A 17,560-nucleotide genomic window follows, 5' to 3' on the forward strand; every position below is an offset into this window, starting at 1 on the left:
GATTGTTGACTTTGACACACATACACCTACCTCCTGGAGAGTGTTCTTGATCTGGCCAACTGTTGTGAAGGGTGTTTTTTTAACCAGGGAAAGAATTCTTCGGTCATCCACCACAGTTGTTTTCCGTGGTCTTCTGGTGTTGCTGAGCTCACCGGTGTGTTCCTTCTTTTTAAGAATGTTACAAACAGTTGTTTTGGCCACACCTAATGTTTTTGCTATCTCTCTGATGGGTTTGTTTTTTGTATTTTTTCAGCCTAATGATGGCTTGCTTCACTGATAGTAAAAGCTCTTTGGATCTCATCTTGAGAGTTGACAGCAATAGATTCCAAAGGCAAATAGCACACTTGAAATGAACTCTGGACCTTTTATCTGCTCATTGTGATTGGGATAATGAGGGAATAACACACACCTGGCCATAGAACAGCTGAGAAGCTAATCGTCCCATTACTTTTGGTCCCTTAACAAGTGGGAGGCACATGTGCAAACTGTTGTAATTCCTACACCTTTCACCAGATTTGGATGTAAATGCCCTCAGATTAAAGCTGACAGTCTGTATTTAAAACACATCTTGTTCGTTTCATTTCAAATTCATTGTGGTGGTGTATAGAGCCAAAAATGTTAGAATTATGTTGATGTCCCAATATTTATGGATATTATATAGATTCATTACACACAGAGTGATCTATTTCAAGCATTTATTTATTTTAATGTTTATGATTATGACCTACAGCTAATGAAACCCCATAATTAGTATCTCTGAAAATTAGATTATACAAGATTAATTAAAAATAAATATTTTTAATGGCCTACTGAAAAGTACGTACAGTATATGCACTCAATACTAGGTTCGGGCTCCTTTTTGCATGAATTACTGCATCAATGCGGCATAGCATGGAGGCGATCAGCATGTGGCACTGCTGAGGTCTTATGGAAGTCCAGGTTGCTTTTATGGCGGCCTTAAGCTTGTCTGCATTATTGAGTTTAGTGTCTCATCTTCCTCTTGACAATACCCCATATATTATCCATGGGGTTCAGGTCAGGCAAGTTTGCTGGCCAATCAAGCGCAGTTATACTGTGGTCATTAGACTAGATATAGGTACTGTTGGCAGTGTGGGCAGGTGCCAAGTCTCGCTGGAAAATTAAATCCGCATCTCCATAAAGCTTGTCAGCAGAGAATGAGCTGCTCTAAAACACAACACAAGCAGATGACATGGCTCCCCAAACCAACACAGTGTGAGGAAATTACACACCAAACTTTATGTAATTTGGATTATGTGCCTCTCTACTCTTCCTCCAGACTCTGGGACTTTGATTTCCAAATGAAATGTAAAATTTACTTTAATCTGAAAACAGGGCTTTGGACCACTGAGTAACAGTCCAGTTCTTTTTCTCCTTAGCTCAGGTAAGATGCTTCTGACATTGTCTCTGGGTCATGACTGGCTAGGCACAAGAAATGCTACACGCCCGTGTCCTGGATATGTCTGTGTGTAGTGACTCTTGAAGCACTGACTCCAGCCACAGTCCACTCATTGTTAATCTCTTCCAAGTTCTTAAAGGCCTTTTCTTGAGAATCCTTTCAAAGCTGGAGTCACCCCTGTTGCTTGTGCACAACTGTATGCTACACTTTTCCCTTTCATTCAATTTTCCATTAATATGCTTGGGGATACAGCACTCTGTGAATAGCCACCTTCTTTAGCAATGACCTTTTGTGGCTTACCCTCCTTGAGGATTGTACCAATGACTGTCTTCTGGACCACTGTCAAGTCTGCAGTCTTCCCCATGATTGTGAAGCCTACTGAACAAGAATGAAGGACCATTTAAGGCTTAGGAAACCTTTGCAGGTGTTTTGTGTTGATGACCTGATTAGGGTATGACAGCAGTAGTCTACAATATTGAACTTTTTCACAATGTTCTAATTTTCTGAGATACTGACTTTTTGTTTTTTATTAGCTGTAAGCCATAATCATAGACATTAAAATAAATAAATGCTAGAAATAAATCACTTTGTGAAACAAATCTATATAATTTTTGAATTGAATCACTGAAATAAATTTACTTTTCAATGATATTTAAATGCATATGTAAATGTATATTATCCTGCAGTGTTGTTCCAGGCGCAAAAATAAACCCCTAGGAGGTATAAATGTTTCCACTCTTACAGACAGCTGTAATTTTGCAATATACAGTAAGGTCCATAAATATTGGGACATCAACACAATTGTAATATTTTTGGCTCTATACACCACCACTATGGATTTGAAATGAAAATAACAAGATGTGCTTTAACTGCAGACTGTCAGCTTTAATTTGAGGGTATTTACATCCAAATCAGGTGAACTTGTAGGAATTACAACTGTTTGTATATGTACCTCCCACTTGTTTAGGGACCACTATCAAATCCATTGTGGTGTTGTATAGAGCCAAAAATGTTAGAATTGTGTTGATGTCCCAATATTTACGGACCTTACTGTATTTATTTTAGTTTTATTGCTCCTATGTTCCATTCTGTGGTCCCATGATCATGTCCACCTAGCTCTTTCTTATTTCTAGTGATGTTATGTCCAAGGATGTGTCAAAGCAGCAACAGGGGCAATGATATGGTAGTGGCTATCTAACTAGCTGGGTGATGTTAAGGCCGATGCTGGAGTTGTGTCAGAGAAAGGAGAAGTGCATCATGGGTTTGGTTGGATACAGAAAGTGCTGCTACATACAGGATGTAAATATACCAGAGTAATTTACTTATAAGGTGAAAACAAGTTAACAAAGTCTTTAAAAGCATAGTTATCAAGATATAATGACAGTCATTCGATAACTGGACCCTTTGAAAAAGTCTTACCCCTTAAGGACCACTGCCATATATATATGGTGGAAGTCCGTTCCCCAAACATATTTTTAAATAGCAGAGACCCGCGGCACATGTATGCGATCAGCCATAAGGCTGATCGCATACATTTTACCCTTCAGATGCCGTGGTCAAATGTAACCACGGCATCTTATCAGTCCGGAAGCGCAAGTCACGCGCTTATGCTCCGGTAACAGCGTTCCCCGACTGAGATTGGGGAACCTGTTACATCGCTGAAATACACCAAAGCCTCAAGCAGGCCTCGGTGTCTATTTCAGGAATATACCAATAAAGGCCACTATGTGGCAGCATTGTATTGTTATATTTCAAATGAAGTGTTCAATGATGGCTATTTAGCCATCAATGAACACAATGGGCAATCTAATGATTGACAGTTATTGTCACCCAACTTAAAAAAAGTTTTAAAAAGTTTTTACAAATATATATATAAAAAAAAAGTTCAAATCACCCCCCTTTCCTTAGAATAAAAATACTTAACCAATAAAAAAAATAAACATCGTGGGCATCGCCATGTGCGAAAATGCCAATACAATTTAAATATAACAATATTAATGGCATACAGCAAATGACGTAACGGGGGAAAAAAATTTTGCCATTTTTTGTCACTTCAACTACCCAATAATTTTTTTTATAAAAGTGATCAAAAATTCATACACACTACAAATTTTTATTTTTTTCCCAATTCTACCCCATTTGGATTTTTTTTCCCATTTCCTACTACATGGTATGTAACTGTAAATGGTGCCATTAGAAAGTACAACTTGTCCCGCAAAAAATAAGCCCTCGTAAGGCTATGTGAATGGAAAAATAAAGTTAGGACTATGGGAAGGGGGGGGGAAACAAAAATACAAAAATGGAAAATCTCAGGCTCCTAAAGGGGCTAACCCAGCACCCTACATTCCATATTTTATGGTCTTTGTAAAAGGGGACAGACAATTGTGACCCACTGTTCAAGGAACTCAAAACCCTAAAAATAAAGGATGAAAGTAAACAGTCAGTGCAGGACTGTTGGATCCTGCCACTCATATAGGGATACTGTATTTCAAACCAGGAGAAAAGTTAAAGGAGGACACATCTGTAACAGGTTATTTTCGTATCTCAAGGGAAAAAATCCTTCACTCTCCAGCAATCTGCTACATGCGGCTAGAAAGATAATTTGTAAGCACGGTGTGGGCAATGACTAGAAATGTTATTTGAGCCCTGTCTACAACTATTACATAGGCATTATATGGTTCTCATTTATAATTAAATCAAGTGCTCTGCATGGTGTCACTTCACACTGATATTAAACTTTGTTACCTTATTTAACAAAAAACTGAAGGAATAAGGAGTATAAGCATGTACATATGCAAGGGGATATTATAGATAAAAACATTTATTTTAAAATATACATTAATAAAAAAAATCTATCATTGCCATGTCAGTAAATAAATGTGTAGTTGGTGCATTCTGTAGGGGTTATTGGCTGACACTTGGAGTATCCTGGCTACCCATGGAAGGACACTGTGGTTGATACAAGGTCTCTGTGGCTAGTGACGGGTGAATTATGGCTGGAAATGTAGGCATTGTGGCTGGAATTAGGGGCTCTCTGGCTAAATAACTGGGAACTCCTGCCCCTTCAGAAAGGCACTAATTAAGACGTGTGTTGTCTATTATAAAGAATAACATAACTCTGCTATAAATTAAGAATATTAGAAAGTCATCTTGGAATTTCTTAAACTGTATAAAATAGTTTTCAATGTTAACTGTGCTACTCTTAATTGTAGAACCTTCTACTCTAAATTTATTGTCTTTAGTAAATTTCTGTGCTTTTATTGGATTTTTGTGGAGTTTGTTGTGATATGTATGATATGTTTGTTTGATACAGTGTATGGAAATCTCTGCGTGGCAACACTGGCACCATATAACCAAGGATAAAAGCTTCTCCAGCTTTGCCTAGGCCATGTGACATAACGCATTCATCAGTCACATGGCCTAGGCACAGCTCAGTCCCATTGAAGTGAATGGGGCTGAGCTGAAATACCAAGCACAGCCACTATACAATGTACAGCGCTGTGCTTGGTGAGTAGAGTATAAAACTGTAAAACAATTTTCTAACCTAAATTTATATAGGAATCATTTTTGAAAGTCAAGGTTTCCTCTTTAATGGGAATGAGTTGTACCTAGGCCATATGACTGGCGAACGTGATGTAACTGGCCTAAGAAGAGGCCACAGCGCTCATCTGAGTGCTGCGGCCTGTTCAAATAGCTGATCAACAGGAGTGACGGGAGTCAGACCCCACCGATCAAATACTGATAACCTATCCTGATGATTGGTTACGAATAGTCGGGCACGGTATGGGTGCACGGTTAGCGGACGCCACTCCGGATGCTAGAATCCTGCTGCACATATTGTTTTGATAAAGGCACTTGCATATGCCGAAACGCGCGTCAACTCTTCTATGAGTGGCAAATAAACCCGATATAATTGCAGTACAGGAGTGCCGGTTCCTTCCTTCATTCAACTATCCTGATGATTGGTCATCAATATCTTCGCACTGCACAAACCCTTTAATACATCAGCTACCTATACATAGTCAACAACCCAGGGGAAAAAAAATTAAAAAAATCAGGATAGGATAGGTCATCAGTATAAAACTCTTGGAAAAACCCTTTAAAAATAGACCATGAAGTTTTAAAAGGGTTTTTCACCCAAAGGCAATAATGGGTTATTGCAAGAAATCTTCAATTATTAAAATATTTTCTCCTGATATCCCATGAATGCCTTCAGTTTAAATACCTTTTTAAATTTAGAAAATAAGATACCTATAACTGATGTACATCATTAAAAGATAAACTGTAGCTATTGTAGAACTGAACTTCTGTGGCCGGAGGTTTCAGGTATGACCTAATTTTGCAGATGGAGGTACGGTATGGCTTATAACTAAGATTTTTGCACCTTGGTTTGAATATATGATAATGGAAAATCAAAACTAACCATACGGTAAAAAGGAAACACACATGATCACATTTGGCTATATATACATAGCGGAGGTCAGACGGTGTAATATTCTGGAAAATAAGCCCTGGTTATTATGCAAATTAACTGTAACAAAGTTTACATTATTCAAAAATACAAAAGAAAAAGTGTATGGTGTGAATAGGGACAGAAAGGACTAACATTTGATTTTCTCTTTCATCTGAACCTTCCCATGTCTCCTCATCTGCGGTACACTTGTAAGTTCTGCCATGTATGTGATTGGAAAAGCGCCTTTTTTGTCAGAAGTGGTTTTGATTTGTACCTGGATTTAAGTATGATATTTCTTAAGTCAGATATTAAGCAGCAAGTCTGTGCAGATAGATAAGCTAAAAATGCCAAAATAGCAAATAGAATTTGAAGAAGGTGTCAAGTCCTAACTCCATAGATTTTACAGTGGCACACTATAATCTCTAGTGGCTGGAAGAATAAGATAAAACACATGATTATAGGAAAATAGTTTTCAAGTTTTGAAAAGACAAAGCAGGACTTGAGATATAGTGATTACATTGTTACAGTTACCTTTTCACAGTTGTTTCCAGGTGTATTATAGATCTAGTTTAGTGTAGCCACATTGCAAGGCTGGAATATGCACATATGATAACATATTTAAAAGGGGTTGTCCGGTCTCAGAGATGAACTCGGACATACCTCCATTTTCACCCAGGCAACCCCCCTGACTTGAGTATCGGAGCAGTCCATGCTCCGATGCTCTCCTTTTCCCTGCGTTAAATCGCGCAGGGCAAAGGCATTTTCAAGCGTTCCGGTGACGAACTGGGCTCTCCATGGGGCTGCCAGGAAGCCTGGTGATGTCACCAGCACTAATGGGTGGGCTTTAGCGCTGCCCTAGCCAGTAAAACGGTTAGGGCAGCGCTAAGGGCATGCCCACCAGAGCAGGTGACGTCACCGAACACACTGCCAGGCGGAAGCCTCCGCCCGGAAGAGTGTTATTGTAAACAAAAGAGCCCTTGCCCAGCGCGATCTAGTGCAGGGCAAAGGAGAGCATCGGAGCATGAACTGCTCCAATGCCCAAGTCAGGGGGGCTGCCTGGGTGAAAATGGAGGTATGTCCGGGTTCAGCCCTTTAAGAAAATTTTGTATTCACCAGTAGACATGTTTTTGAGTGACATGACACAAGAAAAGAAATGTCAGGAAACAAAACATGAATAAAAACTATTTGAGCCACTTGCCAATAGTATAGTATTGTTTTGTCTCTACAAGAGACTATGCACCTCCATAGTAATTTACTTTAAGATGCCACTAAGGATTTATTGCTGTCCCTTACATGCTCGAGACTACTATATAGGCAACAGGTCTGTAGACTCGCCACAGTAGAGGCTAGGTTAACACATCCTTTAGGGATAACATTCAGTGGGACCATTTGATAAAGTAGAAACAACTGTATCTTCATGGTATACCGGCCAAATATACAGAAAAAGTGTACACTTTTGGCATCTATCGGAGTAATGAAAGTATATAGTTTGACTAATGTAAATCTTATGCAAATTAGCTCTTCTTCAGAAGGAAGAATATTTTCTCTCTAATGCCACCTATAGGTAGCTAACCTCTAAGTCAGTTTTCCTCATCATCAAGGACTTGCTATGCATATCACAAAACAAGGGTAGCATTCAGTGAAAGTCTTTAATAAAAGTTTTGCAAGCGGCTTTGATATGATTTTTTTTCTAATGTGTCTTGAACTGATGTGTTGAGCTCATATTGACATTATGTAAAAGATTAGGTAGTGCAATAATTACAGCATCAAGTCCTGTCATGTGTAGCTAGGAAGTGCATATGCTTTACACAATTATGGTAAAAAAAAATAGCTCTTACGCCAGTGATTCTTTTTTTTCCTTTAATCATTGAACAATGGACATACCAATATAAAGAAAGCCTTTATGAACACAGCAGGAGACAAGAACAAAACAACTAAAATAACCTTGAAATAAATTACCTAAAAAACAAATACTCTTAACATTCACTGTTGAACCAGGCATAATGCCTTGTAGGGCTAGCTTAGCTGAATGTAATGATATCTTTCACTTACTATCTGCTGCTTCATTGTGGAGAAAACGTACTTTTAATCCATATGCAAATGAGCAGTTACGTGCACCAAGGGCACTCTGCACCTTTTCTCCTCCTGCTTTGTCTGCTAGACTGCCCCTCTCCTTGTTGACTGACAGACCCATGTTCTTGCAAAGTAATTTCACCAGGTGCTGTCAATCAAGAGACAGAGGGAGGGGCTAGAAGAAGCAGGAAGAGCAAGGTGGAACGGAGTGCCTTGAACACGCCCTTAGTGCACTTACCTGCTCATTTACCTATGAATGAATTAACACAGGCATGCTCAACCTGCGGCCCTCCAGCTGTTGTAAAACTACAACTCCTACAATGCCCTGTAGGCTGTTCAGGCATGCTGGGAGTTGTAGTTTTGCAACAGCTGGAGGGCCGCAGGCTGAGCATGCCTGAATTAACAGATTATTAAAGGGATTCTGTCACCAAGTTTTGGGCTATAGAGCTGCGGACATGCACGGTTAGATCGCCACTAGCATGTCCGCAATATATCTGTCCTATAGGGCTGTGTGGCTTTAATTTCTTTAAAAAAGGATTTTATAGATATGTAAATTAGTCTTGTATGTGTCCAAGGGGCTGTACTAACCTTCCTGGGGTCCAGCCGTGCCCAGCCACGCCCACCTGTGAAGGAGCCCAGCACCGCCTATGTCCTCCAAATCTCCTCCTTTCATCAACTATAGATTGCCGTAATCTTGCGATTACCAGCACAGGGAAGGAACACTATACCGGCATTGCGCATCGCGAGATTACGGCAATCTATAGAGATTTCGAGGACATAGGCGGTGCTGGGCAACTTCACAGGCGGGCGTGGCTGGGCTCCAGGAAGGTTAGTACAGCCCCTTGGACACATACAAGACTCATTTACATATCTATAAAATCCTTTTTTAAAGAAATTAAAACCACACAGCCCTATAGGACAGATATATTGCGGACATGCTAGCGGTGATCTAGCCGTGCATGTCCGCAGCTCTATAGCCCCAAACTTGGTGACAGAATCCCTTTAAGTTTAAGGGGGTTTCCGAGATTTTTTTTTTACTGACACCCCCAAGATCACATGTTTGAGAAGGTAGCAGCAATCCTGTGAGCGCCTTAGCCTTCTCTCTGCTTTTCCTAGGTCAATGATGGCATGTTCATTGATCACATGGCCTAGGAGCAGCTCAGCCTTATACAAGTGAATGGGGCTGAGCTGCAATACCATGCAAAGCTGCTATACAATGTACGCCGCTGTGCTTGGTGAGCTGCGAGAAATCAGCGGCGTTCACAGGAGCGCCGCGGTCTTCTCAAAACAGCTGATGGCTGAGGGTCCCCGGTGTTGGACCCCACAGATCAGATACTGATGACCTATCCAGGGTTTGGAAAACCATTTTAAAGGTATCATTACATTCAGCTGAACTAGCCCTAGAAGGCACTGTGCCTGTGATTTTTGGGTAACAGGAAGAATAACTAGTTACAAAAAAACTTCAAAAATAAAGCTACAACTGTATCTCCAACAAAGTGTTAAAATGTAAGTGGTTTACTCTAGACAGACTATAGACAAGTCAGTGGAATTCCTAGTGTTGATCTTCAGATCTGCTCAAATACTTCAAGGAACAATATGAACACCCTAATCAAGAAGGCAATCCTAAAATAAAGAACACATGAATAACAGTTGTAAGTAAAATCAATGAAATGATACATTTTTCTCAGTATCTATTTAAAAGGATAAACTGACTTTTCCTGTCCAGTCTTGATCTCCTGTGCACTGGAGTAGGATATATCTAATTCACTAACAGGCATACTTCTTAATATATTAGTTGATTCTCTGGTGTAGACTTAAGCTATAATTTATGGCAGTAAATCTGGAGGGTCACAGGGTGCTCCATCTCAGTACATCCCTGACCCTTTTCTTATCACTATAGAAAAATTATGAGAAGCACAAAAAGTGGCAAATTATGGCACAAATATGGCCTACACTATAATTTGCAACTTTTGTTTTCATATTGTGCTTTAGGACAATTTGTTGGACATTATATAATGAATGCAGTACATATTGTGCTACTATCGACTAACTGCACTTTATGCTCTAGCTGTACATCTACTTGTCCTTTTGCGTGGACCATTGCCTAGTGTCAACTAGTGTTCAAGGGGAAATCTGCTCAAAGTTCAAATCTTCTGATATGTTGAAGCCTTGATCTATCAGTGATTTCCAGAATGAAAGAGCTTTAAATATTTATTTAAATGGTCCTCCGAAGATGTGTCAGATTTCTAGTAACAGAAGTCTGTGCGCAGTACCAAACAGTGAAAAGTGCTTTAACCCCTTCAAGCAAAAGCCAGTTTGGACCAAATGCCGGAGACCCACGCTTGTTCGCGTTCGGCGTGGCGGGCGAACATATGCGATGATCGGTCCGCCCCCTATACGTCATCACTGAGCAAACTTTGACCCTGTACCTCACAGTCAGCAGACACATTCCAGCCAATCAGCAGCATACCCTCCCTCCCAGACCCTCCCACCTCCTATCAAAAAGCAAGGACAGCATCCATCTTAGATTCATTCGGAAGCTGCATTCTTAGTGAGAGCAGGGACAGTGCAGCTGCTGCTGAATTATTAGGGAAATCGATAGCTAGGCCAGTGTATTCAGTGTCCACTCTAGTCCTCAAAGACTCATCAGATCTGCTGTAAGGACAGCGTCCAGACAGCATCCCAAAAAGTCCTTTTTAGTCTGCTTTTTTTATTAATTTTTCTTTTCCTCCGTAATATAATTGCAGTTGCCTGCGAGCATGTGTGTCAGGCCCACAGCGTGTACTGTGCCCACTACTGCCAGGGCCCAGTGCCACCACTCATATCTGGTGTCACAGTAGCTTGCACGCATAGAACCACTAATCGAAAAAAAAAATGACAGGCAGAGGCAGGCCACCCCGCAGGGGCCGTCGTGGTCGATGGTGCTGTGATTTCCTTTGGCCCTAGAATAATGCCCATTAAACGCGAAAAGTTCTGAGGACATAGTTGACTGGCTAACACAGGACACCCAATCTTCTACAGCTTCGGCTCGGAACCTTGACGCACCATCCTCCTCCAGCTCAGCTTCGGGCACCTCTCAAGTTACCACTCGCCCGCCTGCCGCCACCACCAACACTTGCACCACAGCTGCTTCACTTGATCTGTCAGAGGAGTAATTTACACATCAGTTGGAAGAAATGAGTGATGCGCAACCATTATTGCCAAAGGATGTAGATAACAAAGATATGTCTCATTTAGGCAGCATTACACACATGGACGTACGGTGTGATGATGATGTTGTCCCCGCTGCTGCTTCCTTTGCTGAGTTGTCAGATACAAGTGAAGCAGTTGATGATGACGATGTGTCCGTGGATGTCACGTGGGTGCCCGCTCGAAGAGAAGAAGAACATTGGGAAAGTTCAGATGGGGAGACAGAGAGGAGGAGGAGACGAGTTGGAAGCAGGGGAAGGTCATCACAAGGAGCTAGTGGCACAGTCAGACAGCATGTATCAGCACCCGGGGTCAGCCAGACAGCACGCCAATCAACGCATGCTGTTGCCACCACCAGAATGCCGTCATTGCAAAGCTCAGCAATGTGGCATTTTTTTGTGTGTCTGCCTCTGATAACAGTGATGCCATTTGCAACCTGTGCCAAAAGAAACTGAGTCGTGGGAAGTCCAATACCCACCTAGGAACAATTGCTTTGCGAAGGCACATGATCTCACATCACAAACGCCTATGGGATCAACACATGATGACGAGTATAAGCAGCACACAAATTCAAAGCCACCATCCTCCTCCTAGTCCAGCATCTTCAGTCACGTCAACCCAAGCTGTCCTCCTTGCCCCCTCTCAACCACCCGCCACTCCGCCTCTCACCTTCAGCAGTTCCTGCTCATCTACCCACAGTCAGGTGTCTGTCAAGGAAATGTTTGAGCGTAAGAAGCCAATGTCACAGAGTCACCCTCTTGCCCGGCGTCTGACAGCTGGCTTGTCAGAACTCTTAGCCCGCCAGCTTTTACCATACAAGCTGGTGGAGTCTGAGGCCTTCAAAAAAATTTTAGCTATTGGGACACCGCAGTGGAAGGTACCCGGCCGAATTTTGTTTTTTCATAAAAGGCAATCCCCAACCTGTACTGTATTGTGGAAAAGGAAGTCATGTCATGTCTGGCACACAGTGTTGGGGCAAGGGTCCATCTGACCACTGATACCTGGTCTGCAAAGCGCGGTCAGGGCAGGTATATTACGTACACTGCGCATTGGGTAAACTTGCTGACGGCTGCCAAGCATGGAATGCGTGGCTCTGCAGAGGAGTTGGTGACACCGCCACGACTTGCAGGCAAGCCTGCTGCCACCTCCTCTACTCCTCCCTCTTCGCTAACCTCCTCTACTCCTCTTCTGCTGCTGCGTCTTGCTCCACATCAACTGCACACCCTCAGCTCCCCAGGGGCTATTCCACATCCCTGATACGACAGTGTCACGCCATCTTGGGGTTGACTTGCCTGAAAGCAGAGATTCACACCGGACCAGCACTCCTGTCCGCCCTGAACGCACAGGTGGATCAGTGGCTGACTCCGCACCAACTGGAGATCGGCAAAGTGGTGTGTGACAACGGAAGCAATTTGTTGGCGGCATTAAATTTGGGCAAGTTGACACGTGTCGTGCATGGCACATGTGTTGAATCTGATCGTACAACGCTTTGTGCATAAGTACCCAGGCTTACAGGACGTCCTCAAGCACGGCAGGAAGGGCGAAACAACATGCCAGTAAGGCGCTTGATTTGCGACAGCCCGACATGTGGAATTCAACACTCCTAATGTTCGACCGCCTGCTCCAACAAGAAAAAGCCGTCAACGAGTATTTGTATGACCGGGGTGCTAGGACAACCTCTGCAGAGCTGGGCATTTTTTTGCCACGTTACTGGACGCTCATGCGCAATGCCTGTAGGCTCATGCGTCCTTTTGAGGAGGTGACAAACCTAGTCAGTCGCACCGAAGGCACCATTAGCGACATCATCCCATTTGTTTTCTTCCTGGAGCGTGCCCTGAGAAGAGTGCTGGATCAGGCCGTAGATGAGCGCGAAGAGGAAGAGTTGTGGTCACTATCACCACCAGAAACAGCCTTATCAGCATCGCTTGCTGGACCTGCGGCAACGCTGGAAGAGGAGTCTGAGGAAGAGGAGTAATGTGGCTTTGAGGAGGAGGAAGACCAACCACAGCAGGCATCCCAGGGTGCTCGTTGTCACCTATCTGGTACCCGTGGTGTTGTACGTGGCTGGGGGGGAAGAACAGACTTTCAGTGAGATCAGTGAGGACGAAGAACGGGACATGAGTAGCTCGGCACCCAACCTTGTGCAAATGGGGTCCACCCTCAGAGGACGACTCGACCAGCAAGTAGCAGACTACCTCGGCTTAACTGCAGATATCAACTGAAAGGAGCCCCTGGTTTGTCTGTGGGTGAATCACCCACAGACAAACCAGGAGCTCCTTTCAATTGGTAGCAGAGGATGGTTCACTGACTATCCAGGTGAGTGATAATTTCTGCCACTATTTGTGTTGGTTGGAATGTTTCTCTCCTGGATACGGTGAATATCTGATGTATACTGGATGGCAGGTTAGTTGATAGGTTAGTTTAGTGTTCATATGACTGTGGGACAGACACGAGGCAGCACTCAGTGTTCTGCGTATCCTGATAGGAGCGGCGTCTCCTATAGGCACAGTGGTTGGCAGGGGATGTTGTTCCAGGAACATACATCATATTGATGGCAGGGAATTTTCCGAATGTAGAACTAGTCTCTTCGGACGTTGGCAGGGATTTTACAAGTGGGAATTAGTCTCACTTGACGGTTTATTGAGTTACAGGAAGGATAACTCTGGATTTATGTGAAACAAGGAAACAAGGTACCAGGAATATATGTAAAGGAATACATATGATAAAAAGGAAACAGTGAGGGAAACGCATACATCTCAATGCAGATGTTGGTTTCTAACTCACTAGGATTGTCTGTGGAGTGAATTGTTTATAGAACATAACTGTACGGTTATAACTTGGAAGGTGACATTGATTACTGCAGTCTATTAAGTCCATAAATGGTGTTGCCCATATTAGATATTTTACACGTGTGATAAGAATATTGTACTGGTGGAAGATCTGATTGTGCTGGCTTAATTGATCCTCAACAATACTAACACAATTACTTGCTGCTATTTTTACGCTGCTATTTCCACCTCACTGTTTGCTGCTCAAATATATATATATAGAGTTTATTGTCAATTGCATTAAGCATTATGGGTAACAGCGTGGGAAAGGATCTGGATGGTGAGCCAGAGACCAGACCCACACCGTTACATTTTGTATCAGGCACCTGTGGGATTAGTGTAACTGATCCATTTTGGGTAAATATCTGTGACCGTAGTCAGCAACTGTGTATTACGCAGATCAGCAATGTAGGTCCTCGCAATGAAGGGGACTGGGAGGAGGTTAAAAAAATGGTGGGGCTTCACCCTAAATATAACTATCCAGCCGGTGCCTGGGATGAAAATTATATGAAAACATGTTTTAAAAAATGGGAGAAAGCATTAAAAGAGTATAGGAAGAGATTTCCACCAACCCATCACATATACTTAAAACAGGATAAGGGGACAGTGAGTAAAAAGGAAGAAGTTCCATGGTCAGAAATTCTGCCCTCCTTACCAGATAAACCACCGGCATATGACGTGACGGTATTAGAACCAGAAAAGGCACCACTCCCAGCTGTCTCTACGGAGGACATGCTGCAAGACCCTTATGATAAGGTCCCCTGTCCAAAACAAGCAACCGCACCAGAATTATTATTATTTTCTGGTGAAAACCAAAAGAGAACCGGACTGTACCCGGATTTGGGAGATGGAGATTCCCTTTTGAGTACTGCAGTTATAGTGGCAGCAGCACTTAGGGAACAAAAAGATGTGGCTCCACAAGTCAAAGAGGCTCAGGAAAGGAGGAAGGAATATAGAAAAAGTATGGACATTTATGTACAGGAGTTGACACAACTGAGGGATAAACTAAAGATAGACATAGTCTACATTAAACAACTTCCCCTTCAGGGTTTCCTTCCCGTCGTGTATAATCACGAGAACCCAGATGATACTGACCTTCCTAGTGAGGAAAGGATGGATGAATTGAAGGGCATTCTGGGAGGAGAATGTGGGAAAACCAGAGCAGTGACTAACAAAAAAAAAACCTGCTGCTGACCGAGATAGAAAAACTAAGACAAGAGTACAGGAGGGTGAAAAAGGACTGGGAAACCAGAGCTCAGGAAGAATACAGTAGGAGAACTGAAACACAGATAGAGGCAGACAGTTTAGAACATGGAACGCCCCTGGCAACCTCCACCCCTAGAGTAACTGGAGTGATACAACCCCTGGCAGACAAATTTTCCAAACTCGCTATAACACCTGAGGAAGGGGATAAGAAAGGCACACAACTACAGCTCCCCATGATCACTGTAGGTGACACTGAAGTCCATATCCCTCTTCCTTTAGGATTAATGAAAGAACTGAAGGATATGTGTCCCAATCCAAAAAAGGACCCTAGAGCAGCAGCTATGTTTCTGCAGAAGTATACTGCAGGGAGCCAATTAACAATGGAGGATATTCAGATAATACTCTCAGCCATAGACCCAGACACTGGCTCCCAAATCGATGCAGACGAGATAAAAAAGGCATCAGAAAAGGAAGTTAGGGATGCAGGACAGGAAGTTGGCCGCCCCAATGTTTGGAAAAAGTTTTGGGATAAGATAGGAGTAGAATGGATGAAAAGATACAAAGGAGATTCAGGCTTACACACAATGCTAAATACAAAACAAGAGCCGAAAGAGGATTTTTATAGTTTCTGTAAGAGACTGTTGGATCTCTACAGTAGTACAGGGATGAATGCACCTGAATTGTTCAAGACTACATGTATGAATAATGGGGACCCTAAGACAACGCAGCTAATAAAATTAGTGAATAACGAATGGCTTACTCAATCGGTGACAGAATTTATGGAAGACATAGCAAAACGCTCAGCCTCTGGTGTTTTCAATCAAAAGGGAGGAGTATTCCCATTGTTAATGCAGCAGGACATACAACAGGAGTCTATATTGTCAGGTGGGGAAAGCAATTACATGATGATGTCAGGTTTCTCCCGGGGAAGGGATAATGGAAGGGGTCCGAGAAGTAGGGGCCAGGCAAACTACCCGGGAAGAGTAGAAAGGAATCAGAAACAGGGCTGTTTCATTTGTGGGAGTCTAGGTCACTGGAGGCGGGAATGTCCAAAGGTGAGAGATGAAGAAAGGAGAGGATACAGAGGGAGAGGCGCCTCAGACTACCGAGGGGGACCCAGACAACAGGAAAGACAGCAAGATATGGCAAGAAGACAACCCCAGGGAGATCTTATTAACATACACTGGCCAGCACAGGATGGGGGAAGTAGACAACCCAATCTGCAATCAGATTTACGGAGGTGGTCTGAGCATGAACGCCCGTCCCCACGGGGGAACAATCACTATTAGGGGTGCCCAGAACGAGTCCCGTCCTTCATTATGCATTTTGTTCCAACTGATTGGCAAGTTTTACCACAAGTAATACTGCAAATTGATGGTATTACAGTTAATTTATTGCTTGACACCGGAGCAACGACTTCAAGCGTAAACAAAATAGACTTCATTAATGACAAATGCACCGAAGGAAGTTCTATGGGTATCAATGGGACGACAGTGATACATAAGGTGACAGCACCGCTCCCGGTTTGTACTCTTACGGGGGAACTGGTGACGCACATGTCTTTTGCAGTCCTGCTAGAATGCCCCGTTTGCCTATTAGGAAGGGATCTAATGGCAGCATTACAGATTTCATTAGTTTTTGACAAAAAGGGAAGACTGACAGCGACCTCAATGAAATGTGACCTGACAAACCCAAAAAGACGTGACATGAATGGGTTCTTTTTAAGCCTACCAATGTCCCTGGAAAATCATCCAATTTGGGCAAAATGTAAAGACTCAGTAGGAACGATTAACTGTGAGCCCTACCGGCCCTGTTTGAAGGAGGGGGTTATGCCAACCTTTCAGAAACAATACCCACTGAGTGAGGAAAAGTTAGAGGGTATAAGGCCGCAAATTGAGAAATACTTACAGATGGGAATTCTTAGGAAAATTGTCAGTCCCTGGAATACACCGATAAATCCCGTAAAAAAAAAAAATAATGGCACATGGAGATTGGTTCAGGATCTAAGGAAGGTAAACAAGGCAATTATCCCACTTCCCCCCTTGGTGGCAGACCTTACAGCTGTGTTTGGGGCCATTCCTGCGGGATCCAAATACTACACTGTAGTTGACCTCAGTAATGCGTTCTTTTCCATACCAGTGGCTTGGGATGCACAAAGTCTTTTTGCTTTTCAATGGGCTGATGATGGTCAGGTGACTTGGACCCGTCTCCCACAAGGTTTTGGGGATAGTCCAGCAGCCTTTTCTATTGTATTAAAGGCTACATTGGAAGATTGGGAACCAAAGAGGGGATCCACCTTAATACAGTACACAGATGACCTTTTACTCTCCAATTCGGAGTTAGAAGCCTGCGAAATAGATTCACGGAGTTTATTAGACCACTTGGCAAGCAAAG

General features: G+C 42.8%; 2 protein-coding genes across 2 annotated transcripts in view; one reads left to right on the forward strand and one right to left on the reverse strand.

The window, feature by feature from the left end:
• Nucleotides 1-9,089: 9,089 nt before the first annotated feature.
• Nucleotides 9,090-17,560, reverse strand: part of FBXO15 (F-box protein 15) — a 212,957-nt gene continuing 204,486 nt past the window's right edge. Inside the window, exon 12 of the mRNA XM_044293183.1 lies at nucleotides 9,090-9,566. Within this exon, the coding sequence (XP_044149118.1) occupies nucleotides 9,549-9,566 (18 nt within the window). The 3' untranslated portion in view covers nucleotides 9,090-9,548. The remainder of the gene's footprint in view (nucleotides 9,567-17,560) is intronic.
• On the forward strand, nucleotides 13,821-15,836 carry LOC122937962. The gene is made up of 2 exons (XM_044293184.1): nucleotides 13,821-15,067; nucleotides 15,704-15,836. The coding sequence occupies exons 1-2, from the start codon at nucleotides 14,210-14,212 to the stop codon at nucleotides 15,707-15,709; spliced, it is 864 nt and encodes a 287-aa protein (XP_044149119.1). The 5' UTR covers nucleotides 13,821-14,209; the 3' UTR covers nucleotides 15,710-15,836.

This window comes from Bufo gargarizans, chromosome 5 (genome assembly GCF_014858855.1).
Source record: "Bufo gargarizans isolate SCDJY-AF-19 chromosome 5, ASM1485885v1, whole genome shotgun sequence".
Classification (NCBI taxonomy): Eukaryota; Metazoa; Chordata; class Amphibia; order Anura; family Bufonidae; genus Bufo; species Bufo gargarizans.

What these genes read in the sequence shown, in the direction of transcription:
- LOC122937962 (XM_044293184.1), top strand. Translation starts at nt 14,210, where the DNA reads ATGGGTAACAGCGTGGGAAAGGATCTGGATGGTGAGCCAGAGACCAGA.